The 26,634-nt window shown below is 32.8% G+C and overlaps 3 protein-coding genes across 10 annotated transcripts; 1 reads left to right on the top strand and 2 right to left on the bottom strand.

Moving 5' to 3' along the window:
• Nucleotides 1-3,273: 3,273 nt before the first annotated feature.
• Nucleotides 3,274-8,106, top strand: LOC103499717 (D-ribulose kinase). Of its 4 annotated transcripts, none has more exons than XM_051079662.1 (9): nucleotides 3,274-3,517; nucleotides 3,705-3,907; nucleotides 4,905-5,044; nucleotides 5,136-5,388; nucleotides 5,490-5,622; nucleotides 6,007-6,095; nucleotides 6,796-7,073; nucleotides 7,217-7,286; nucleotides 7,699-8,106. In XM_051079662.1, the coding sequence occupies exons 1-9, from the start codon at nucleotides 3,436-3,438 to the stop codon at nucleotides 7,891-7,893; spliced, it is 1,443 nt and encodes a 480-aa protein (XP_050935619.1). In that variant the 5' UTR covers nucleotides 3,274-3,435; the 3' UTR covers nucleotides 7,894-8,106. The 4 variants fall into 4 exon arrangements, with proteins under 4 accessions (XP_050935619.1, XP_016902626.2, XP_050935620.1 ...); XM_017047137.2 differs by having other exon boundaries at nucleotides 3,359-3,517; nucleotides 3,632-3,907; XM_051079663.1 differs by having other exon boundaries at nucleotides 3,359-3,517; nucleotides 3,632-3,907; nucleotides 4,901-5,044.
• A 154-nt stretch (nucleotides 8,107-8,260) lies between these two features.
• Nucleotides 8,261-15,374, bottom strand: LOC103499716 (protein DETOXIFICATION 46, chloroplastic). Its single transcript, XM_008462783.3, has 14 exons — nucleotides 14,887-15,374; nucleotides 14,632-14,726; nucleotides 13,860-13,968; nucleotides 13,642-13,697; nucleotides 13,239-13,294; nucleotides 12,650-12,788; nucleotides 12,409-12,546; nucleotides 12,265-12,333; nucleotides 12,044-12,154; nucleotides 11,267-11,395; nucleotides 10,781-10,858; nucleotides 9,252-9,323; nucleotides 8,879-8,941; nucleotides 8,261-8,794 (listed from the first exon to the last, which is right to left on the bottom strand). The coding sequence occupies exons 1-14, from the start codon at nucleotides 15,317-15,319 to the stop codon at nucleotides 8,693-8,695; spliced, it is 1,650 nt and encodes a 549-aa protein (XP_008461005.2). The 5' UTR covers nucleotides 15,320-15,374; the 3' UTR covers nucleotides 8,261-8,692.
• An 881-nt stretch (nucleotides 15,375-16,255) lies between these two features.
• Nucleotides 16,256-23,062, bottom strand: LOC103499715 (protein DETOXIFICATION 46, chloroplastic-like). 5 transcript variants are annotated; one of them, XR_539913.3, is made up of 15 exons: nucleotides 22,435-23,062; nucleotides 22,046-22,140; nucleotides 21,859-21,967; nucleotides 21,412-21,467; nucleotides 19,797-19,852; nucleotides 19,045-19,183; nucleotides 18,805-18,942; nucleotides 18,663-18,731; nucleotides 18,442-18,552; nucleotides 18,080-18,208; nucleotides 17,871-17,948; nucleotides 17,016-17,087; nucleotides 16,871-16,933; nucleotides 16,613-16,790; nucleotides 16,256-16,535 (listed from the first exon to the last, which is right to left on the bottom strand). XR_539913.3 is itself a non-coding variant. In XM_008462782.3 (14 exons), the coding sequence occupies exons 1-14, from the start codon at nucleotides 22,928-22,930 to the stop codon at nucleotides 16,732-16,734; spliced, it is 1,656 nt and encodes a 551-aa protein (XP_008461004.1). In that variant the 5' UTR covers nucleotides 22,931-23,006; the 3' UTR covers nucleotides 16,256-16,731. The 5 variants fall into 5 exon arrangements, 2 of the variants coding, with proteins under 2 accessions (XP_008461004.1, XP_008461003.1); XR_007815699.1 differs by having other exon boundaries at nucleotides 16,613-16,776; nucleotides 22,435-23,005; XM_008462782.3 differs by having other exon boundaries at nucleotides 16,256-16,776; nucleotides 22,435-23,006.
• Between the last annotated feature and the right edge of the window lie 3,572 nt (nucleotides 23,063-26,634).

Below are 26,634 nucleotides of genomic sequence, written 5' to 3'. Positions count from 1 at the left end.
GAAAAAGTTCAGAAGTCCACCGTGTAAAATATCAAAAATGTCCCGTTAATCATGTCGTCAACAACGCGGGTCTAATATATTTGCGATCGTTTAGATATGACTATAATTTATACGCAATCGTTTTGATAATGTTTTTAGACGATCGTTTACTTTTACATTTGACTACTCCAATCAAATGATTTTTTTTAAAAAAAAAAATTCAAGATTTTTTATACACTATTTTTTATTTTTTTACAATTGTCTATGTTTTTAAATGATTACTCCAATCTAAATGATTTTTTTTCAATATTATTTATACACAATCTTCTATATTTTTTATATGATCGTTTAATCGTTTACATTTGACTACTCCAATCTAAATGATTTTTTTTCAAGATTTCTTATACACATCTTTTAGATTTTGCTATTTTCTTGTACAGAGTTGTTTAGATTTGATTACCCAAATGTAAACAATAAAAAAAAGGAAAAGAAGAAAGACGATGGAAAGAAATCGCAAAAAGAAGAGAAAAAGTAGAAAAAAAATCGAAGCGAAAAAAAATAGTAAAAGAAGAAAAACGATGGAAAGAAATCGCAGAAAAAAAAAAGAAAGAACGAAATCGCAGGGAAGACGAAATAGTAGAAGGAAGATGAATCACAGAAAAAAAAAGGCAAACATCAAATATTTAAAGAATGACTAATTTTATGACTTTGTTACAAGAAAAAAAATCTTTTATACTTGCTGTTTTACCTTTACACAAGTTTTCCTTTAAAAAATAGCAAAATATTAAAATTCTTTTTAAAAACACAGTAAAGTTCATCAAACCCTTGTAATCTGTATATAACCTTTTTCCCCGTATATTTTTTTAGTAATTTCATTTTTTGTACACTTATTTTTTTTACAATAATATTATTATTAATATTTCTAATTGTACTTAAATAAATCTATAATGATTTTTTTTAATGTTTCGTAAGTATTTATAAAAGATATAAAAGAAGATACAAAAGAATGGTAAGAAATGGTAAAATAGATAAACTATTTACAATTCAAATATTAATGAGTTTTTATATCTTTAGTGGTTTTTCGTTGTAAAGTGTAAATAGTTTATATTTTTTTATTATTTTTGAAAAACCCCAAAATATATATGTAAACTTTTAATAGAGGTACGTCTTTCAAATTTTATCATTTAAATTAATTTTTTTATTTAATATCGATGTCAAACCTGAGATATATCATACACATTCGGTCATTATTTTCATCCTTAATTACAATTATTGTCATTTACTCAAATAATTTCTGTGAGTGAAGTATCTTATTTTTTAGTCCACAAATTGGAAACAACAATAATAATAATAATTCTGAATTTGCACCCATTAAATGCACATCAATCTCAAGAAGTATACGAGGTTTATTAACCATATAGTATATATTTAATATACATAAGCATATACTCCCAATTTTTAAAAGGATTTTACCAACCCTACATTAATGGGTCAAAATTCAAACTCAATCCCATCATTAAAGTCCTTTTCATTTTCATTTTAATTCTTTATCAATAATTTTGTGCAGAGTAATTAAATCATAGAGGATTGTTTAAGGAACAAAAGAATTTGAATAATATAAAATTTTAAAAATATTTGGTCAGTCCTTTAATTAAATTATTAATATTTGATCGATTTTTGAATCAAATATAATTTAAAAAATAGAGTAGGACCATCGACGTTACTATGAATTCTATTGACAAAAGAGTACGATATTTCCCTTTAAGACAATATATTTCCTTGAGATCATGATTCATGAACTCTAACACTATGTTAAATAAACGTGATACTCCATCTTAAAAGTAAAACGGTTATGAGATAAGTATCCATATATGTTATAAAGATTGCAATATCTCTTCATTTTTTCAATGTCAGATTTCAACATTTGTACCTTAGGATTGTGTCTCTTCTCGTTCACCATTCTTAGATCGATAATTTTTTTTAACAACATACTGCACATTTGGGCTTGAGTAACTCTAATACCATATCAAATCCAACATGTGTTTTATATCAAACTTAATTGATAATAAGAAGAGTAACTCATCTATCTTATAAAGAACGTGAGACCTCATTTTTTTTTTATTTAAAAGAGTACTTACATTAAAAAAAAGTTTAATCACTCGTTAGGCATTAAATTTGTCATCAATTTAACATGTCAACAAATTAAGAATTATGAATGAGTGATATTTATTTAACTTTCATAATCTAAGTGTGTGATTGTTTGCACACTTATTAGGTATTAGAGCATTTCAACGTTGCATTGAGAGGTCTCACTACTACATTCTTAAAATTTTGGAACAATACTTTTTTTTTCATTGTTTAGCTAAAATGGGCGCATATAAATTGAGAGAGCAGCAGTTGAAATGTAGATTTTTCATTTTGCCTAAACTTATCGCCCAACAGAGATTCACTAGTTGCCAACCTTTTTTATCACAAGAAAAAAAGTAAACCTATAATCTCGTAGTCATTGATCAATTGATTTCATTACACATTATATTTTTTTGTAGAGAAATAAATATTATTAATTAAGAGGCTTAAACATACTTTAATTGATTTAGACATATATCGTTGATCAACAGCTTAAATATACAAATTTTTCATATGATTTAAACATATATTATTGATTAAAATGGTAGTTGCTAACTTAAAGTATAATTTAATAGATTATAAAATAGAATTTTCCAACATATATTACTAATCAAAATTTTGAATTTTCTAACATATACTACTAATCAAAATGTTAGCTAATAACTTGAGTAAAATTTAATTGATTTAAATATATATTATAAGTTATACAGACTTAAGCAAAGTTTAACTTATTTATACATATAACAGTGATCGATTAAGAGGTTAAATGTTCAAAACTTCAGATGATTAAGTTGAACATAATAGTAATCATAATTGTTTAGGGTTGCCTAACACATGGTCTTGGCCATGAATGGATCTAAACTCAAAGAAGTCGGAATCCTACCTAGAGATTCATGTCTTTCAAAAAGAAAAGTTAAACTCTCAAGTTTCGAGTTAACCAATTAAGTTTGTAATGTTTCACCAATAGAAAAATTATTAATTTGAGTTTGTCATTAACGATCTACAACCTTAAGGACTACACCGATTCTGACATTGTTGATGATACCCATCTTCAAGTGCGAGCAAAAAAGAAAGGACTCATAGATAACCGTACACCTAAGGTCGTATAGATAAGCAACTCTCTACATATTCATATTTAGTCAAGTTAAATACTTCGTGCACTAACTTAGACATTATCGATCTACCGTTTTGAGATTGAGTAGTCTTTACAAAAAAACAACTTCAGAAAAAAATCCACAAGTCGAGGATTGAGAGGCTCTATTCGCTCTTGGCTTATCCAATTAGAAACATTAACTGAATTCTGAAAAATTGAAAAAACTTCAAAGAACTATGCTTCCTTCCAATCGTCTTTCTCCTGCTGCAAATTTTTTCTTGCTTCCATCAACATCATCATACTCTCCCTCTAAACATGGTTCTCTCTTTCTCAATCTCTACTCTATGGTTTTCTCTTTTGTATTGTTGCTATGTTGTATTTCAATTACGAACTATATCTGAGCAATGTTCTGTTCTGATCATTCGTTCATAGTTTTGTTCTACCCGAAATTGTATGTTGATGGGTGAGCTCAAATTCATCAATGCGTATGATCTTTACGCGTCAGGGATTTGGATTTCGAGGAATCGAAGTCCAAGAAAACGAAGACAGACGACAACAATGAGTGTTGAAACTGACGTGGTGCCTCCTCAATCAGGGAATCGGCTCTACCTTGGGATGGATTTTGGTACTTCTGGCGCAAGATTTGCGCTCATTAACAAAGATGGGGATGTTTGTGCGGAAGGAAAGAGGGAGTATCCGCTTTATAAGGTACATGAGTACAATCATGATGATGATCATTTTGAAGTTTGGTTTATATTTTTTGGGTTATCATGTAAGGTGAATCTTTGTTTTCGATTAGCTGATGGATGAGCTAAGCTCAGCCTATATATTATAAAGGTATTTTTTTTACAGAGGTTTGCGTAAATTGGTTTGTGTGTTTTGTAGAGTTATTTGGTGGGAAAGGGACATCGATGTGGTAACAGTAAATTGTGATCAATCATGAATTAACTATATGGAATCTTGGCAAGTGAAAGATTGCTTCGAAAGAGGGGATTATTGATGTGAGATGTCCTATATCCCATTTTGTCTTTGGCCTTGGAGTTGGATGTCTCATTTCTTAGGTTTTGGCAAAATATTAGTAGAGTGATTGTTTTACATCGAAAAGGTTTAAGGAAAAGAAGGGAAGCTCTAAGCACTATAAAAGTACTCCTTGGTTTCAAATTGTCTCAATTAAAAACACTTTAAACTTGTGTATTAACTCTAAATTTTCTTTTGAGTTCTTTAGTTTGAGAATGAAAATAAAAGGACATGAGTAGTACAAAAGTTTTTGAGAGGGTGTTCTTATAATTGGTGTTAGAGAGAGAATTGTTTCGTGTGGTTGCAACAATTTTTTACATAGTAGATTTCCTATTCGTGGCCACTAGTTTGTGATTTTTTTCAAGCTCGGAGTTCTTCACTACTTTTGTTATTTTCTTTTGTTTTTTCAATTATTTTTCTGCTTCTTCATGCGGTAATCAATACTCACATTTGCAACATACAAAAGCCAGATAGTTTGTTCCAAACTTTGTGAATATAGAGAGTAGTTAAGAAGGAAATGCTTCTTGATACTGCAAGGACAATTTTGTTGTCATAATCACTGTACAAGTTGACTTTGTTGGTTTATGACAACTGTGTTACAGGAGGAATTCATCTAGTGTAAATTTCATTAATTTGCAACATGAATACAGTACTTGGTACTGATGTTACTTTACGGTTGTCTAGAAAGAGCCACGAAACAATCGATTGGGCAAGATCGTGGAAAACGACACTTTTTTCACTGCTTGAAGATGTTCCAAATCATTATCGTCATTTGGTGGCATCAATTTCTATTGATGGCACATCTGCAACCACCTTAATTGTGGACAGGTCAACATGCTTTAGAAATTTATGTCCTTCATTAGATTATGTCCCTTCCATGTAAAGTCCGTATTTGAAGCAGCCTATACTACTTGCGCAGCAACACGGGACAGCCATTGTCAAAGCCATTGTTATACAATGAGAGTTGTCCTGATGCCTTACCATTGGTGAAGTCTATTGCTCCAGTGAACCATACAGTCTGCTCTGCATCATCTACTTTATGCAAGCTGGTTTCATGGTGGAACAGTGCTGACTCGAATAAAGAATCTGCTACATTGTTACATCAAGCAGATTGGCTGTTGTGGTTTCTACATGGAAAGCTTGGGGTTTCAGATTATAATAATGCTTTGAAGGTGCTTTTTATAAGCTTTTTGCACTTTTGAGTGTATCTTATGTTTTCAGGATCATTTTGGAATAGCCCATAGCTAATTAAGCTCTTCTTTCTGCATCACAGGTTGGCTATGATCCTGAAATTGACTCTTACCCACCCTGGCTTCTTGCTCAACCATATTCTCAACTTTTACCTTACGTCAAAGCCCCTGGAACTTCTATTGGAAATTTGAAAGAGGACATTAGATCACAATTTGGTATTTTCTCCATTTTTTACTACCAAGAATACAAGCAATTTCAGCTTTCCAAAATGTGAAACTGTATGTTCTTTGCTACTTATCGTGGATGAAAAGTTTGCCTCCAGAAATCCAACAAATACAAGAAATTTTCATATATGTAATGGATAATATTTTTTACTGGAAGAATGCCTCGTTTACTGTAATTAGCCTATGAAAATGTATAACATAAAAAATTTTAATTGTCGTTACCAAACATATAAAAGATCAATGTTTGTTTGTTGTTTCAAAGGCCAATTCCTATTTTAGGCAATTAAATGTTTTGTATGATGTTCCTAAGCACTTTCTGAAGGTTTTGGATATTTTGAATGAGTTGGCGTTTAACAATAACCCTTTTTTTTGCAGGTTTTCCAAATGATTGCATTGCATGCACAGGAACCACAGATAGCATTGCTGCATTTCTTGCAGCACGTGCTACACTGCCAGGGCAAGCTGTAAGGATGCCATATGACTTTTTTCTTTTCTTGGAGTAGACAAATTATGTTCCTAATGTCTCTGTCACGCACTTAGGGAAAAAAAAAACAATCTAACGATGGAATATTACCTTTACTTCCCAAAACTATTATCTTGTGGCCTTAATAGTTAAGTCGCTGGACTTACTTCACCTTTATCACGCCTCAATTCTAGCTCATTTTTTGTCTTGGTTCTTGGTTCGATTTGGAGAATTTTTAATCTAGATGAAGTAAGCTATTATAACTCACTCTACCTAATTATAATATTTGATATTTTAAAACATTATAATGTACAACTAATTACATTATTGATATTTAAAATTCCTCTTTATTGTCATGTTTACTATTTTCTACTAATCATATCCTCTTGTTACGGTTAGAAATAGTGGACTTGGGTCATGTTAAAAGCTCCAGAGTAGTTGAGATTTACTTTGTCTTAATTTTTTATTATTTTAATTAGGCTCAAGTTGTCCATAAATTTTTCCGCCTTGTACTTTTATTATCATAAGAAAATAATAAGAAATATCATGATCGTTGTTTTTCTCCATGTACTAGGATTTCCACGTATACTTGTGTTTGTTCCTCGTCTCTACTTTATTTACTATTTCTTATCTAAACTAAATATAAACTATTGTTACTCTTATTCTACGTTACGGTCATGCTTGTACTGAATGTTGTTTAGGTCACTTCCTTGGGCTCCACGCTTGCCATAAAACTATTGAGTAGCAATCGGATCGACGATGCAAGGTTTGGAGTGTACAGTCACCGACTTGACAATATGTGGCTCGTTGGAGGAGCTTCAAACACAGGAGGAGCCGTTCTTAGACAAATCTTTACTGATGACCAATTAGAAAATTTGAGCAAACAAATTGATCCAATGAAAACTTCTCCTTTAGATTATTATCCCTTAACTTCAATTGGAGAGAGGTTCCCAGAGGCAGACCCCCAAATGGCTCCCAGGTTACATCCTTCTGCTTCGCTTAAAGATTTTACAAGTCCTTGCTATTGCTATGTTGTTTGATTGATTTCATCCTCATTTGAGTTGCGACTTCAAACAAGAATACTGCTTAGTGCTTAGTTCATTTCTCTGTTTTGATCTGCAGATTACATCCACGGCCAGAAAGTGATGTTGAATATTTGCATGGAATTTTGGAATCTATTGCTCGTATTGAGGTAAGGCAAAAAAAAAAAAAACATAATACCTTTCCAATCTCTCTAATCACGATTGCAAATATAACAATTAGACCAAAAGTACAATATAACACAACGTAAAAGAATTTGTGGAGTCTATTAGTGATAGAACACTAATAAGAGCTGTTTAATCTCTCTAATGCAATTATTCTTGCCTTGCGATTGAATTTTAAGTTATATCATAACACATAAATTTCATTCATCTAATAAACAAACTTTGGGATACTTTGGGATTCGATCCAAGAATAGCGAATCCAAAAAGGACATACCAAGAATTTTACATTACAAAATCAATAGATCTTACTATCTTTATAAGATATTATAGACTGTCATCGATTGTCTTTTTTAGACAACTTTAATAAGAGGCGTAAGATTGTGTATTTAAAACCTTTAGGGAAAGGCTTATAGGTTATTGAAGGATCTAGGAGCAAGTGAGGTTGCAGAAGTGTTGACAGCAGGAGGTGGATCCAAAAATGAGAAATGGACAAAGATACGAGAGAGAGTTCTTGGTTTACCCGTGAGTCGGGCAATTCAAACTGAGGCTGCCTATGGAGCTGCTCTATTGGCTTTAAAAGGTGCTCAATCATGACTGCTTTCTACATTTCTTGAAGCCAAATCAAGCTTTTGTAGAATATTTAAATTACAAATGTGGATGAAATTCAAATTGGATCAAGTGTGATTAACAAATACATCCCAAATTTTGTAGAGCTGTTTAATCTGATTTACTCAACAAGTGTCATTTGATTGCTACGTTGTTTCTAAATTATGCATTATAAATGCCTACTCCAACCCCTAATTTATATGTTTTGTTACCTATTTGTAACTCATGTTTCAAAAACTAAGTTTAAAAATAAGAAATTAACAAACGGAGTTCAAGAAACAATGAAAACCGTAATTGAAAAAGGAAACAAGCATAGATTTCAAATTTAAGAAAAAAAAAACTACTAAAAACAAAATTGATATCAAACCCACCTTAACCTTTTTCTATTAATATTAAAATATGAACCTCAGTTACAGATTTTGGCTACAATTGAATGATATACACTTACTTCAAGAAAAGTTATGACATGTATGCATTTGGCATTTATAATTTCAATGAATTATGACACAAAACTCAACCTAAAATGCAACTCTTGATGAAGCACAAGAGAAGGCTTCACAGCAGATACTATAGGTAAACTAAAAGAAGCCAAGATAAAATTTTGTTCTACTTTTTGTTTTACCTTTCATTCAGGAGCAAAACCTTCAAAAGTTGCTTGTAAAATTGTATGCTTCTTGTGCCAACACAACCTTTCCTTTTTGATTCATTCCTTTATCGAACTCGAATGGCAAAGACATCGAAAAACTATTGAATTGTGTCTACATCATCAGCTCAAATGAACAGTTACCTATGCAGCTTTTAGCTTTTCTAGTTCATTATGGCTTAGATCACTGCTGTAAAGTACTCCATCAGGAGAGAGGATGCGCCGAAGAGCGCTAAGAAATCGAGCCTACGAAAGAGAACGTGATTCTAGAAAATGAGGAGCTGCTATCTATACGTAAAGAATGTAAGGGATAACTTATATTATACTTACCCATTGAAATCCAACCAAGGCATACCAGCAGCCTGTCAAACCATAACCTCTAGAGCTAATAATCTGGAAGAAGTAGGAAATAAGTAGTAAAGTTAAAAGCAGAAAGGAAGAGAAGAATAAGGGACTCGAGAACAAAGTCGTGAAACCATCGTAAAGAGATTAATGACATGTTTGAGAGTGATTCTAAAATAGCTAAAATGAAACTAGTAATAACTTAAAATCAGTTTTAATATAATGAAAAAATGAAATTAAATGCGTAGAATTAAATACTAAATTGATTGAATGATTATAAATGTAATTCACACTAATGACAGAAAGGAAAGTATAAAATCATTCTCAAATATATATTAAAGGACGAAGATAAAGATATTACCAATAATACGAGGGCACCAAGAGAAAGGCAGCCAGTCATTGACAAACTAATATATTTTAGGTCTCGTCCAGCCTGCAAGAATGAAGAGATGGAAGTCACTCCTCCAAACCATGAAATCAAACTTAAAGGGAAGCTCTCTTCATTGATAACTGCATAATGAAGTGCGCCTAAACATAGAGCAAACAACACGGAACATTTTAGTCACAAAACTAGGTATTTCCATTGTTTTCTACCTCTTTGAAGATTTTCTGAGTTGTAATGAATTGTTCTCCCTCTTTTTCTATTGTTGCATCCATATACCAAATCAACCAGGATGTTTACATTTCTTATTGAAGGAAAGACAAATTCATTTCCACGCAAGAAAGAACTTCTGATGATATTCCAACTCCATGATACAAGTAATATCTCGCAATGAAAATCACAACTATCTATCTAATTGTTGCCTTATTAGTAATTAACTATAAATCACTGACACTCCTAAAGTTGCCAAGTGTCAGTATCGGACACTAACTCCTAACCGACATGCAAAATAGGCTTAATTTTTTTTTGTTATTTGTTTAAATTTACGGTACGTAGAGGACACACGGAATGACTGCTGATTTTTCTTTTTCCTTTTTAAATTTAAAAAAGAATTGATTTGTCAACCCATTGTTTTTTTAAATCAGGGTTTTTTAGCACTCACCCACTGACCACTTACAAACTGCGGGTGAGGTATTAAACCTAAAAGTTACTCATCCATGATCAAAAGTTTAAAACCCTGATATTCTTTTCTCTTTTTCTGTCTCGCCAAAACTCAACCACCAAGACCACCGGCAATCAGATCACCCGGTTTTGATGGTGACATTTTTTTCCTTTTCTTTTCACATACATCAAAATTTAACATGTCGATGTGTCTGTGCTTCTTAGGCTATTAACTATTTATTGATAAAGAGTTTTCTTCCAAACTTTTGGTTCTGTGTTCATCACGAAGTTGTTAGAGAAACGATCGAGCAGTTCCTCTTCAAGGAAAAAGGTTGTTTTCTCTGGTGTGTCAGCATGTGTGCTATATAATGGGTGGTGTGAGATGAGAGAAATGGTAGGGTGTTTAGGGTTGTTGAGAGGGAGAGTGATGGATTATGGTCTCTTATTCGCTTTCATGTCTCCCATTGGTCTTTGATTCCATTGGGCTTTGATTTCAAAGATCTTCTGCAATTGTTCTATAAACTTGACTTTGTATAGTTGGAGTCCCTTCTTATAGTGGAATTCTTCTTATAGTGGGCTTGGTTTTTTGTGTCCATGTATTCTTTCATTTCTTAATGAAAGTTACTGTTTTTCATAAAAAAGAAAAAACTATTGATAAAGAGTTTTGATATTAAATTGAAAACAAGTAGATGATTTACCAGATACGGGTATGAATCTGCATGTAGAAGTATCATTTACAACTTATAAGAAAAGATTCATCTTCTCTATGCAGTAAGAAAAACAAGTGGACGTGCAACTCAGTTGAAAAAACTTGAGAAAAATCTTTAGTGGGGCGAGAGCAAACATACCAATAATGTCCCTTCTAAGCTATGAGTCGGGGGGGTTATGACTAGAGCCAAGAAATATGGAATCAACACTTTATGCATCTGCAAGTACAAATGAACAAGAATACAATCCTTAACACCATGAGATATTTTTTACCATCATAATTATCGAGAAAAAAATAAGTCCTTGCGTTTCTAAAATCATGATTAAATAACCATCATTTTAATTTTTACGTTCTTAAACAAAAACGTGAATTGAAATACATAACAGTTGGACAATGTTTAAAAGACTTTGAATGGCCTCCAAGTCTACATCAGAGGAAATGGAATTCTAAATGTAGTTTCAGCCTATAAATAAAACCCAATTTTCTCATGCAAAATCTCAAGAAATAGAGAAATGTGAGCTTCAACAACTTATCTACGGCAGTGATGGTATTGTTTGTCATAAAAATGGGGGGAGGGAAGAACAGAATCGATTAAAATGGCAGCATATAGATATTAATGACTGACCTCCTGAATAATCTTCTCTTCCGGTGTGAAAAGATTGGGGAACAACCAAGGAACTGATGTTCCAATAGTCCCTAATACCAAACCAAATATGGCTCCTATGATCAATAGTGACTTTAGCAACATCCAAGCCTACACAATATAAAAGGATTTCCATAATAAATACAATGACCGTCCATTCTTGGCTCCAGGCCATAATTTACCCACCATTGCTTAACGAGTGTCAAGGCAAGGAAGTTTTTAATAATTATGAACGTCCATAACAATGTGTGAGACCTCCTATTGTGAAAGTGTATGAAAGAAAGAAGGGCAAGAAGGGATTTCAACAAGCAGAAAGTTAGGGGGGGCCCAGCGAAGGAATATTGTACGGGAACCAGCAAAAGGGTTTTTGTACGATTTAGGGATTCAGTAGGGAGAGGGGATGTTTGGGAGTGAGAGCTCATTTGAGGAGAGACGGCTCTCTTAGACTAGCCGACCGGTAATTTTGTTTTCATTTCAGTTTCCTTGTTCTAGCATCTACTCTGATCATGAGATATTTTGTGATCATTGAATACTTGGGTTTCTGGTCGATATATAATAGAACACAGGGATGCTGATATCCCCTATTCTGGTGGTTTTGGGTGTCCTGGAAGTGTTTGTGTTTATTTCTATGTGCAGGAAGTTCAGATACCTAACACAATGTCAGGAGTCGTTTCTAGCTATATGAAATTCGTGTAACTCCATTCATCCAAAACTATCGTAAAAATAAATAGGCATATCATTAGAAATTGCAATTCTCACCTTATCCAAACTACGATTCACTCCATTTATCAACCCAGGCATAAATGATTGAGCAGTTTGAGAAAGCGGTTCACCCCAAACGGTACACATACAAAATGTTTGAATCATAACCTGAAATTACATAGAAAGCCATCAATTTGACATGGCCAATGACTTTTAATGGAAAAGAAAGAGGCCTACTTGCATAGAAGATAACAACGAAAAGAAATAAGTGACATAACCTGATGAGCAGCCATGGTGTGAGTGCCCATTGATGTAGCGTTATAAATGAGGAGAGAATAAAAAACCACCTAAAAGAAAAACAATCTTAGACACTTCACTCAATAGAAAAAGAGATGAATGTAAGGATATACACAAAATAGAACCTTTGACATCATTGTTAGAAATACAGGAGCAGCAAGGCCAAGTATTGACAAAAATTCACCAGACGAGGGAACTGATAGAGAATATCCGTTGTATCCTTTCTTATTCAGTGTTTCTATCATCATATAAGCTGCAATAACCTAAAAACCATATAGGAGAAACATGAGATCGTTTTGAGGTGGTGTGAACAGTACAGAAATGCAGTGAAAGTAAACACATTAGCATGAACAGAAAGAAACATACCTGTGATGCCATAGTTGCCCACGCAGCACCAGCAATCCCATATCCTAAAAACATGCATAGGACCACATCACCTATACCATTTACAATACTCGCAACTGCCAAAGCCTTCAAAGGTCCCCAGGAATCTTTCATGCCAAGACTAAAGCAAACATGAAAATTGAAGTTAATAAATTTGGTGAATTATCAAGCAGCACTTGGAGTTATTCTGGAAGTATGCAGAAACGATATTTTATACTATTTCACTTTTGGTGCCTCATCTGAAAGCTTATGAAAATATTTCAACAATCTGCGCTCAAGTTCACAGACGAAAACTCATGAAATAAACCACAGTGGTAAGGGCCTCAAGTCTAAAACCTACATTAGACAAGATGTCATACTCACAAATAAAGCCAGTAGGCAAACCAATAGCTTAAAGGTTAAAGGATATTAGTTTTTTACTTTTTTTTTCACTTTCCCATTTCAAAGCAAGAATGGCAAAGCAAGCAAGCCCATGGGTTCAAATGCCAACAGCAATAATCATGAAACAAACAGACCAAAGCCATGACAAGAAAAGTAGATGGAGCATTGGCATGGATCTAGTAATAGGAACCTTGCACTTTGAGCGACCCAGCCAGTAAGAATTGCGGGCCATGCCAAACCTCGAATCTACCAACGAAAAGGATTCTGTTTAACTTAAAGTCATTGAACCAATTATCATAATAATATGATACCAAGAGAAAAGTAATCAGAGAAAAAGAAACACAAAAATTTGGTGAAAAATCCAATATCAAGTAAACAGACCCCAGTGAAAGTATTAGGATCAATTCCTAAAAGACTGGACAAGCTGAAATTTCCATACAAATGTGAAAGTGTTGTTCAAAAAGAAAGAGAGACATAAAAAAAGATGAAATACATCACAAGTGAAGCTATATAAGACAAACTTCTATTGCATCTTTCAAATATAGATACCAAGTTCAATTATTGCTTCAATTTTACTAAGCCAAAAGACAAACCTGAATGTAGGTATTTGCTGCAGGTATGATGTCTGCATTCTTTGTCCCCACAAAAGCTGAAAATTTACAATAACATCCTGGTACGTTATTCTTCTAACTTTAAGGAGAAGAAAAGGCTCTAACAGTCTATGTGGTGAGAACTTAAATAAGTAGTCCATAAAATTGATGAAAGTAATGGATCCTTCATTTAACTAAGCAATAATGTAGAAGTTGAGTACCAGTTAGGGCCACCGAGCCCAATAGTTTGGTACTTAAGAGCATCAAGAAGCCAGCCACTAATCCAACAAACAGCAATACAGATATGTGATGCTGAACTTCGTTTTTATCCTGTAACAACCCTTCTAGTCAAGAAATGCAGTACGAGTACTCTGAATCCATAGTAAAATGTTCTGGGGAAATTGTTAGAATAACTCTAAAATGTTTTCAACTTTCACAATTAGCACCCTTTTTGACAACTCACTGCAATAGTTTTTCTTGATTCTCGACCTCGAAATTTGAACAAAAAATTAACTTCTTTTCATGACACTTCCAACTATCGAACTTTTTGGACTTTCTCTTGGAGGAATTGAAGAAGACCAGAATTGTATGCAATCATCTTCAAACCCCAACTGACCGAACTCCCAATGGTGCTTCTCAAATCAAGACCTTTTTTCAGTAAATGGCAATGGTGGGTTCATAGCATTTTAGGCTCCTCGGCAAGCCAACAGTTTTTTTTTTTCTCCTCCTCCTCCTTGATTTCTGATGTGGGTTATTACATACAATCCCCGTCTTCATGCTAGCCGAGATTCCACTAAGAGCCTAACGAAACTGAAAGCTTGGATGTGCGAAAAAAAGAAGTTAATTTTTATCGAAATTCAAGATGTCGAGAAGGATTGAGAAAAGCTATTATAAAGAAGTATGAAGCGTCACAAAGGATGCTAGTCGTGAAAGATGAAAAGTTTTTGGGTTGTTCCTAAGAATTTCCCAAAGTTCTACCATAATGGTTCAGACCTGTTTGGCAAGGGCCGTGGCTACCATGTTTGAAGTTGCGATACTGAGAAACATAAACACATAGCTCGTATAATCACATAAAACTGTCGCAGGGCCTGCCAGTCAAAAGTTACAAACAAATGAAGTTAAAAAAAAAATTAGAACTCTCCTCACTACCAGATATAAATTAAAGTTGACATCTAACAAATGAGGTTAAAAAAAAAAAAGAACTCTCATCACACAGAAGCAAAAGAAAAAGAAAAATAAATAAAATACCTAAAGCAGCAAGCTCAACAGCGCTTCCCTGGCCAATAACCGCAGTGTCAATGAGACTCATCAACGGTCCACAAATCCACAATCCAATAGCAGGCCCAGTAAACGTTACAATCTCCTTCATCTGATTCAACAACCCTTGGTTCCCCAATTCTTCTCCTTCAATCTCCAATACTTGTTCATCTCTTTGTACTTCAATGCCAATTTCTCTCTCAATCTCAACGCGAAGAATCGGGAATCGGCGGCGATTCCGCGACGAGAAATGGGGAGGTAAAGGGGAGGAAATGGAAGAGGAAGGAAAGGTAATGGTGGGGGAGGAGAGAGATGGATGAGTGAAGGGTAAGGAAGAGGGAGAGAATGGTTTGAGAATACTGGGGCAATGGAATCGAGGAACGAGTGAAGAAGAAGAAGAAGAATGGAGGATTTTGAAAGGCATTTTTGGCGCCGGAGAATTGAAAAGGAGCGAAGTTTGAGCTTCAAAATAATACAGAGAGGAAATTTAGGGAAGAGTCATGTGAGGAAGACGATGAAGGTGAATGTTCAATGACGTTACGACACGTGGAAGATTCCTGGTCGTTCTTTTTTAGAGATTTGTTTGCCTTTTTTAGAGTCAACATTTGGACTCTTGTTAGAGTCCTTTTTCATTTTTTATCTAAAAAGCAATTATGTGCAATTTATCGTTCAGAATTGTCAAAAATGGGTAAGACATGTAAGCGGTAGTTTTTTGTTTATTTCTTTTATATAAAAAAGAAACCCTTTCTTCTTTTTTTGAAAAGTTTTTTTTTTCATAGAAAATATCCATTTATTTTTTATTATGTTTTTTATATATCAATTTGGTTTTGAAATAGCATTTCTTGATCATGGATTTGGCAAAAGGTTTCACGTTTCATTACGATTATAAGATCTAGGTAAACAACAAAAGACCTCCATGTTTCTTATGGTTATAGAATCTAAGTAAATAAGACCAAAATTGTGATCACTAAAGAATTTAGTAAAAATTCTACTAGTATAAATACGTGTTAATGAAAATTGAGTTGTCAAATTCTCTCTCGTGACTTTTCTTTCTACTTTTGCAACTTGGTTGTCTTTCACGTTTTTAATACAAGTCACATCCAGACCATATCAAAACACACTTTATATCGTTTTTTGTGTATTTACTTTTAAGACTTGCAAAGAAAGGAAAATGTATATGAAACTGAACTTACAAATAAGACAATAGAGAATAATTTTTCAAACAAAAAGACATCAAGCAAGAACAAAATGCAAACTCACATAACTTCTATTTTTCAGAGTAATCATTTTTTTTTTAACTTGCTCCTTCTATTTATAAACAACTTGTATGTTCAATAGGGAAGATAAATACAAATTGGGGTTCAATTCTTCAACAGAAATGTGATGAGTAGACTATTATTTTGTTTTATTTTCTGGTTACAGATTATTTGTTTCACAAGTTTTTTAACATACCATATAGTATAATTTTCTTAAAATTCTAATACAAAATATGCAAATTGCAATATACTATCTGCCTAGCAAACAAATAATAAGTCATGATTTATAACACGAGATACTAAAGGCTTCGAAGCGAATATAGCCAAAGATAAAGCTGCTTTGCTTTCTGTTCTAACTTCATCCAGCATCATAACCATCAAAACCTGCTAGTGAAATCATATCTTTCTTTAAGTAACATTATTTCAAGCTGCCAGCATAACCTGTTGGTTTCGATCCATACCTTTATCAAACTCGAACGATGACGACATCGAGAAGGTATTGAATAATGTCTACTACAAACTCACTTGAACTGTCACCTATGCAGCCTTTTGCTTTACCACTTCATAATGGCTTACATCACTAGAGTAAAGCACTCCATTGGGAGAGAGGACACGCCGAAGAGCGCTAAAAAACCGAGCCTATGTAAGAGAAAGTTATAGTATGAGGTGAGAAGAACACCTATTTGCAGTTAAAGAAAGTAGGGATGTGTTGTTTTTACCCATTGAAATCCGACGAGTGCACACCAGCAGCCTGCCAAACCATAACCCCTATTGTTTACAATCTGGGAAAAAGCCATAGAGTTAGTATTAGCACAAAGAGAAGAAGAAGTGAGGTTGGAGGAAGGTTGGGAGATCAAACATTACCAGCAATAGAAGGGCACCAAAAGAAAGGCATCCACACATTGATAAACTAATAAACTTTAGGTCTCGTCCAGCCTGTAAGAATCAAACTTCGAGAGTTGAGGAAAGTTTGATGGTTTTAAGCCTACAAGTGAATGTAAGGATGGTCTTTCTCTCGGTAGGGATGGGGTCTCATGAGGTAGGGGTGAACCAAACCAAACAAAATATTCAGTTTTTACCAGAGCGTCGATTTCATTTGGTTCAAAATTATAAGGAAACCAAGATTTTCGGTTCAGTTCGTCTTTTATTTGAAAATCGAATCGAAAACCAAACTAAACCATTTGTATTACATTATACAAGTATATTATAAAATTGGACTCGACCGAAAAGTTTAAATATGTTTTATATTATATATACAACCAAAACCAAACGGAACCAAATATTTGAGGTTTGATATACATCCAAGATCAATTTTTTTTAGTTAAATTTGGCTTGACTACCAAACCAACAAGCAAGACAAAAAATCCCCATTTAGGTGGAAAACAAGGACAAAATTTTATCCATAAGCTAAATGGAGACACGGTTCCTCCTCCTAGCAAGAGTAGAAAATTCTCGCCAGAAATTAAAAGCATATTTTTAGAAGAATTTACTTTATTTAATTAAAATTTTGAAGTACTAAAGATGGTAAATGTCAGAAGCAATCTCCCCGATCCCCGCCATATTAAACGAAAAGTTTGGCAGAACTAGAATATTAAACGGGGGTCAAAGAGGGACAGAGATGCATCGGCATTCCTGCCTCGCCTCCTGAATATCTCCACAAGTGAATATACAATTCAATAGCAAAAACTTCAACAAATTCTAAAAGGTTGACGAACATACCAATAACGTCCCTTCTAAGCAAAGGGTTGCAGGCATTATGAGTAGGGCCAAGAAATATGGAATCAACACTTTATGCATCTACAATACAAGGATCGTGGATTATTAATCGCTATGAGAATGAAGAGAGACGATAGAAAAGAATGGTCTGACATGGGAACAATATTGGTACATATTCCAAATGTTTTAGGGTATAGATATCATGAACCGACCTCTTGAATAATCTTCACTTCAGGTGTAAAGAGATTAGGGAACAACCAAGGAACTAACGTTCCAATAATCCCTAATACCAAACCAAAGATACCTCCTATGATCAAGAGTGACTTGAGTAGCATCCGAGCCTACACAATATAAAAGGGATACAATAATGTCCTGGACAATCGATAAAAAAAGAGGTTCATTGGCCATAAACTCCCCACCATTTGTTAATAAGTATCTAAGATTTATGAATATCCATAACAATGTAAGGAATCATTTTCAAGTTAAATGAAATCGGTGTGACTACTATTGTATCGTGTAACCAAAATTTCACAAAAAGAAAAAAAAGTATGTCACTAGAAATAGAAGTTCTCACCTTATCCAAACTACGATTCACTCCATGTATGAATCCAGGCATGAATGATTGTGCAGTTTGAGAAAGAGGCTCACCCAATACGCTACACATGTAGAACGTTTGACTCATGACCTGAAGTGCATGACAAGCCATAAATTTGACATGACCATTCACTTTCAGTGGAAAAGAAAGGGACATACTTGCATGGAAAGACAAAAATGAAAAGAACTATGTAACTTAACCTGATGAGCAGCCATGGTGTATGTGCCTACAGACGTAGCATGATAGATGAGGAGAGTATAAAACACTATCTGAAAGATAATAATCTTAGACACGTTGCTCAAATGAAAACAAATGAATGTAAAGGGTTTAATAAAATAGAACCTTTGACATCAGTGTTATAAATACAGGAGCAGCAAGTCCAAGTATTGACAAAAATTCACCGGGCGAGGGAACAGATAGAGAATATCCGCTATATCCTTTCTTGTTTAGTTGCTCTATCATCATATAAGCTGCAATAACCTAGAAACCATACAAGAGAAGAAAAAAAGATCAGTTTTGAGGTGTAAACAAGTACAAATGCTATAAAATTAGGCACAATAACATTAACATCAAGAAGCATACCTGCGATGCCATAGTTGCCCATGCAGCACCAGCAATACCATATCCTAAAACCATGCATAGAACCACATCACCTATGCCATTTACAATACTCGCAACTGCCAATGCTTTCAGAGGTCCCCAGGAATCTTTCATGCCAAGACTGCAGCAAATATGAAATAGAAGTTAATAAGTTTGGTGAAAATTTTCAAGGAACTGATCACTGGAAGTTTTCACAAATTGTGATTCGTATTGTTTCACTTTTGGTATATGTACATTTTGACAATGTTGTGTATATTGTATTGCATTTGCCCCAGTTCAGTATTCTTAAGCTCAATTTCCTTTTACTGGTACTTATCCTATTGTCATTAGTAAACGCTAAAGGAAATTGGAAGACCTCTTCATATACACAACTCAGATTCTTGTATCACCGTAAAATCAATTCCAAAAGTAATTAAACACCTTATAGAAATCTGTGCTTAATTCACAAATGTAGCTCATGAAATAAACTGCAATTGTAGGGGCCTCAAGTCTAAAACATACAATGGACAAGCTGTGTGCGCATGAAAAGTACACTAATGTGCAAACGGATAGTTTAAATTGGAAATGATATCGGGGTTTTAAATTTTTTTTCCTGTCAAAATTAAACAAGGATGAAAATGCAAGTAAGCATATGGGTTCATATGCCAACACCAATCATAAAACAAACAAATCAAATCTATGAAAGAAAAATGTAGATGGTGCATTGGCATGGATCTAGTAATAGAATTAAGGACCTTGCACTCTGAGCAACCCATCCAACGAGAATTGCAGGCCATGCCAAACCTCGAATCTACCAACAAAAAGGATTCAGTTCAACTTAAAGTCATCAAACCAATTATGATAATGGAAACTTCAGAACATTTACACTGTAAACATCGAAAAGAAGAAATCAAGGAAGCATGTCGACTTATCAGTATGCTGTGGTCACATTCTTGATGGAACCTCTGTTTGCCACCTGGAAGTAATTATATATATTCACTATCTATGCAAGAAACGACATTTATCTCACTAGTCACCACATCTATAGGTAAAACAGAGTATATAACTCTATATATTAACAGCTATCAATATCCTGAAATAACTTTATGCATCAAAATAATAGTTATGATTATTGTGTTATATCCTAATAGGCTAAACGTTTTAGTTCCTAATGTTTGGGGTTACGTTTAATTATATCGATACTTTTACATTTATTCAATTTAATTATATCAATACTTCAACTTAAAAAAAAATTGTACGTATTATTAAAAAGGTTTCAGTTTTATCATTAGGTTTTAACACCTTTTAATTTAGTCCTCACTGTTGGTAATTTTTTAAATTAGTGGATGATAAAATTACATGTCATAACACTTAATAAATTAACGAAAATTAAGAAGATGAAAGAAGTCATCTAAAAGATAAAAGTTTCTAATTCCTCCACCAAGTTATTTAAAGAAATTTTGAATTTTTGTCTCATCTTATTGATCAATTTTAACAATCACCACAGCTAAGAGATTTTCCCATGATCAAGGACAAACATATATATTTGTTTAGCCCAAACTTTTTTCATAACTCAGTATCAAGAGCCCCTATCCCCACTAATACGGGCAACTGCACCCTATCAAGATCAAGACCCAAGAGACATCAAGGAATTTTCATATTGAGCTCCAAAGTTTAAACATGCAACCTCTGGCTACGTGTTATTGAAGGACTGCGTGTATCTAGCTGTTACATGATGAAAGATCCACATATGTTTACATTGTGCCTATGAAGAGAATATAGATTACTTGGGTAATGAGTTCTAGGAGGACAAATCTGTCGGTGTATCTTTTTTCTTCCTAATACGTGGTGATCATTAAATTTCTTTGAGCGTCAAGAAATATTTGACAACAATTTTTATATTATTTTTCTAAAAAACATGGTTACAATAGAACTGATGATTAGCATATTTTTAAGTTCAAACTGGAGTTGGTCTGGAGGAACCGGTCTTCTAAAGTATCAGACGTCAGTTTATCTGTTCTTTTAACAATTTCACGCGAGGACTTTGAATTTTTTGGCTGCATCAGACTGTAGCAAGCAATCATCCTCACGTAACAAGAGAAAAAGAAACAAAAACAGTCGTAATGAAATCCAATATTACGAATATATAACAAGCCTCGGTGAGAGTCATATGTTTAATTACTAAAAAACTGAACAGGCTGAAATTTCTTTACTGAAATATTTGAAAGTAGTGTTCTAAGAGAGAAAAAGAAAGAGAGACACATACAACAAGAAAACAAATTTGTCATATTTGAAGCTATATAAGACAAACTTCTATCACCACTTTTCAAATATCAATAAAACAAACTTTGTTAAGTTAAAAAAACAAACCTGCATATACTTGTTCGCTGCAGGTATGATGCCTGGATTCTTTGTCCCCACAAAAGCTGAAAATTTACAATAATATCTTGGTAACTCTTGAATCATCTGCTTGATTCAAAAACTGAAGCCAATCGATCAAGTAAATTTACTATTATATTATCTACACTCACCTTCACTTGTAGATTCGAAAACTTGCGAGGAGAAAATATTATCACAGTTTTAATGAACAGAACCTTCTAGACTACCTACTTTGATATTATGTTGAAATCTACCCAAAAGCTAAAGCTAACGAGTGAAGGTAAATTTAATATTAACAATCCTACTTCTGACAGATGACAAAGTTATACTAGCTCTCTATGTGGTGAAGTACTTGAAGGAATAGTCCATAAAACTGATGAATGTAATAACTAATGAGCCCTTCATTTAACTAAAAGCAATATTGTAGAAGTTGAGTACCAGTTAACGCCAATGAACCCAATAATTTGGTAACTAAGAGCATCAACAAACCAGACATCAGCCCAACAAATAGCAATACTGATATGTGATGCTGCACTTCGTTCTTATCCTGCAACAACCTTTCTAGTCAAGAAATGCAGCACGGTTATCCCATTATCTGCAACAGAAATTGAATTTTGAGTAGAACCTGTTTAGCAAGGGCCGTAGCTACCATATTTGAAGTTGCGATACTAAGAAACATGAACACATAGCTCGTATAATCACATAAAACTGTTGCTGGGCCTGCAAGAAAAAAGTTACAAACAGATGAAGTTCAGAAAATTAATAATAACAGTCTCCACCAAATAAGTATCACAGTTTGATGACCATAATTAGGATAAACCTAACATCGTTTTCAGATTTCGAAACTGAAGGTCGTTAATAGTCGGATTCATATATTCAATCCAGTAGATTAGAAGTAAGAACCCACTGTTTAATCGACCCATTTGAAAAATTCAAGTAAAGCTTCCAATCGAATTACTTCTACTTAAGAAGAACCACAAAAAAGCAGAAAGTAAAATAAATCCACATTAATACCTAAAGCAGCAAGCTCAACGGCGCTCCCCTGGCCTATAACCGCAGTGTCAATGAGACTCATCAATGGTCCACAAATCCACAACCCAATAGCAGGTCCAGTAAACGTTACAATCTCCTTCATCTGATTCAACAACCCTTGGCTCTCCAAATCTTTAATTCCAGTCGCCAATAACTGCTCATTTCCCTGTACTCCATTCTCGGTTTCGCTCACAATCTCGATGCTGCTGACTTCCCGCTCGTGATCATCGTGAGGAAGCGAGAAACGGCGGGTAATCGGCGACGATACATTGACGGGTAAAGGGGAGGAAAGGGAATTAGGAAAGGGAATGGTGGGGGTGAAGGAGAAGGAAGGGCGAGAGTGATAGAGAGGATTGGGGAATTTTGGGATATGGATTTGAGGAATGGTTGAAGAAGGTGAAGGGGAATGGAGGAATTTGAAAGGCATTTTTGGCGGGTGAAAACTGAAGGGAAGGAGAGAGAGCGAAAGATCCGCCATGGAAGTGTAGTGATAGTGAGTAAGGAGTGAAGAAGGAAGAAGATGGAATATTCAAAGAGGCGAAGACACGTGCATGATTCTTGGTCGAACGTTTCTTAAGATTATCAATTTTGTATTAATGAAAACATTGTTAGATCCAACGTATCTCTTCCAATAATAAATAACAAAAATCCAACTACGTCTATAATAATTATAATTATCAGTAATATCTCATTCAACCCTTGTAATGATTGACTAATCAAATAGTTTAATTTAACTAACTAAATTTAATTATTTATCACTAATAACTATTTTAACTTCTATCTAATCTCAACGTTAACTTAAATTTATTATCAAATTATTACTGGTTGAGATACATTCATGATAAGTATCTTTTTATTGATTGTTTCGACGCTTGTTTACGAAGTTTTTTTTCTTGTTGTGGTTGTTTATCATATCAATGGAACAACATCCAAGTATATAAGAATTGAGTACAACAAAATAGGATTCTTGTGACACAAGAGTAAAGCCAGACTAAGAGAGTAGGGAGAATAAACATTGCATAATCCTTTTTGTAAATATACGTAATTAAAACGTGGAGTGAAATAATCGAACTTTTAATCTCAAGATTGATAATAAAAACATGATGTCATTTGAGCTAAGCTCATGTTGCCGCACACAAGTCAAATTTGTTGAGTATTTTAGACAAAGTATATCCAATCATTATTGATATTTATATCTATTATTGAGATAGACGTAAATATGAAATATCAACTATAAACATATTATTGATAAAAAAAGAAGTATGAACCATATAGAAATGGGTAGCTAATAGATAAAAAAAACGTACAAGCTAAGTAATAAAAGGAACATGTATTAATGCCAATGGTGTATTGATCATTTACATTAGAAAGTGATTGGTACCCTCATTCTAGAAAATACAAAACATCTCGTAGGCTCAACCACGTCGTCAACATGCGTAATATATTTGGTACATGATAGATTTGGTTATTGTTTGGTATTCGTTTAGATTTGAATATAATTTATTTTTCAATTCTATTGTTTAATTTTGTTATACTACTAGTCCCCCGTTAGGTGTATGTTAACTTAAAGTCCCGTAAAAGTAGTACCCCTGAACTGACATTTTCTCGAACACGTATGATCTGTGGTCCCGTAGGAACATATCTAGTCTTCGGTGAACCCAAAGGAACATCTAGGACAAACTAGTCTTTAGCCTACCCGAAGGGAACACTAAGACAATCGGGCTGTGAGTGACCCCGTCGAATCACTTATAATCATGTTTAAATTTTACAGGCAGAGGTAAAGGTACGAGTAGAGGGAAGCTGGCGGATAATAAGAAGTGACCGTGACGAGCCATAGGGATCATTTTGCTTCCACTTTATGACATTTGATTTGATGCACTTTTTATTTTATTTTATATATTTTACTTTAAAACTAGATAGGGTCCGAGTTAGGATCTTATTTAATTTTATCTTTACAGACATTTGTTTATAACTTTAATGAGTATTTAAGGTTTTGTTTTATTTCCTATATTTTTTTAATTTATGATATTTATTTACTTTTTAAATTAGCAATGACTTTGGACTTCGGCTTAGTATAAGGAGTTGGGTCGTTACAGTTGGTATCAATGATCGTTTAAATTTTGTTAAATGACTTTTTTGTATACGATCGTTAGATTTGACGATCGTTTACATGGCTACTCCAATCTAAATGATTTTTTTCAAGATTCTTCATACACGATCTTTTAAATTTTACTATTTTTTTTGTAAAAAGTCGTTTAGATTTAGTAAAAAAAAAAAAAAGAAGAAGAAAGACATGAAAAAAATGACTACCTTCATATATTTTTTTACATGTACCGTGAATAATTTGATATTTTGTTACCTCTATACCATCATAAACCACAATTACTCCATCCAATTCTGTGTATCTCGCTATCATAAATATTAATTCTTTTATTTCCCTTTTTATATGACGAATTTTTTTATGAATCAAATTTTCAAATAATACAAATTTTATGTAAATAATACTATAGTCAAAATTAATTCTATTTACTATTTTCTATTTACTATTTTTTTGTTTCTGTGTAAAAATTTATGTAATTTAATAATTAAAAATCACTATTTTAAAATTCTATTAGAGATAGATCGTGATATTTTTAATATATATATATACACTTGATGGAGTATCTTCATTTAAAATAAAAAAGTCTTTACACCACAATAAATAAAAGCCATGGGTGAAATGCCCTAAGAATTGTATCTTATTATTATTTACAAGTTCACATTGAATTATACAAATTAAATATTTTATTCAAACTCCAAATTTGGTCTATTGACTAAATAATAAACCATTATAATTTATTGAATGCCCCTAGAAACCAGATTCCTTTTTATTGCTGTGAAGAATAATATTTAAAAATTATTTTCTCCTCCAGTTATTATTTAAATCTCTCCACATCTGAAATTTTAAACTATATATTTATAATAAATTATAAATTTAAACTGTTGTAGATTGACCTAGTGGTAGTAGGAACGTAAAAAAGAAGGAAGGTCAAAGGTGTTAAGAATTATGTGTTTAATTCATAGTGATCACCTATCTAAAATTTAATATTTTACGAATTTTCTTTACACTCAATTGATGTAGGTCGAACGAGCCGTATTGTAAAATTAGTTGAGAGATACATAAGCTGATTTATTGTGAATTTTTTTTCAAACACTATTAGTATTTTACTATATTCAAAATCTTGAGTCATTTTCAACCTACCAAAATCTAGAGCTATTTATTTAAACTTTTTAATAAATATAGTCTAAAATACACTCTAAAATAGTAAAACAGACAAAAGCAAAAAAAAAAAAAAAATTACACTGAGCGTAGATGAATTTTTGTTGTTTAGTAATTTTTTTTTGTTACCAAGTGAAATAATTTGTTATATATAAGTTTCAAGAGAAAGGTAATAATGATTTTCTTTTTAAATTAAACAATTGAAGATGTATTAAAATATAGGGAATTAAACACCCAAGAATAAAAGAAATTGAGATCGGAGGTCGTCATAGAACTCAGAAGATCGTAAACGTAATAGAACGCGAAAACCTTTTTATATATATATATATAATTATAATTTATAATAAGAATACAACGTGAGATGAACCTATTTTTTTTTTCCCCTCTTTGTACTGATAAACCTTTTTATATATATAATTATAACTATGACAATTATATAAAAGTTTAAATTATATAATTGTCATAGTTTGGTGGGCAAATTATTTTATTTTATTGGAGTCAAACAAGTTATGTTAATATCTTTTACAAAAAATATATTTAATACAAAATGATTAAATTTAATTTTTAACTTATATTAAAGTAGTTAGTATTTTGTATGTATAACTATGACAATAACGGTAGAAAATATTTATAAAATATAGTAAAATTTTAGATTTTATTGATGTTTATTAATGATAGATTGAAAATTTACAATATTTTGTAATTTTTTTGTTCATTTTGCTGTATTTTGCAAAAAAAAATTGTTTGTTTTGCTATATTTAAGCGTCATTCGATGATATATTGTTTGAAGAATGATATTTATACTTTTGTTTAAAAGAATTATACTTATATTTTATTGCATATTAAAATAAAACAATATGACAAATTTTTTTAACTTAGCTTAGTTTGTTATTATCATGTTCATTATCTCTCTAGAGGTTAAA

The sequence above is a fragment of the Cucumis melo genome, chromosome 11, assembly GCF_025177605.1.
Source record: "Cucumis melo cultivar AY chromosome 11, USDA_Cmelo_AY_1.0, whole genome shotgun sequence".
NCBI classification, from domain to species: domain Eukaryota; kingdom Viridiplantae; phylum Streptophyta; class Magnoliopsida; order Cucurbitales; family Cucurbitaceae; genus Cucumis; species Cucumis melo.
This window is presented reverse-complemented; position numbering and strand designations above follow the sequence as displayed.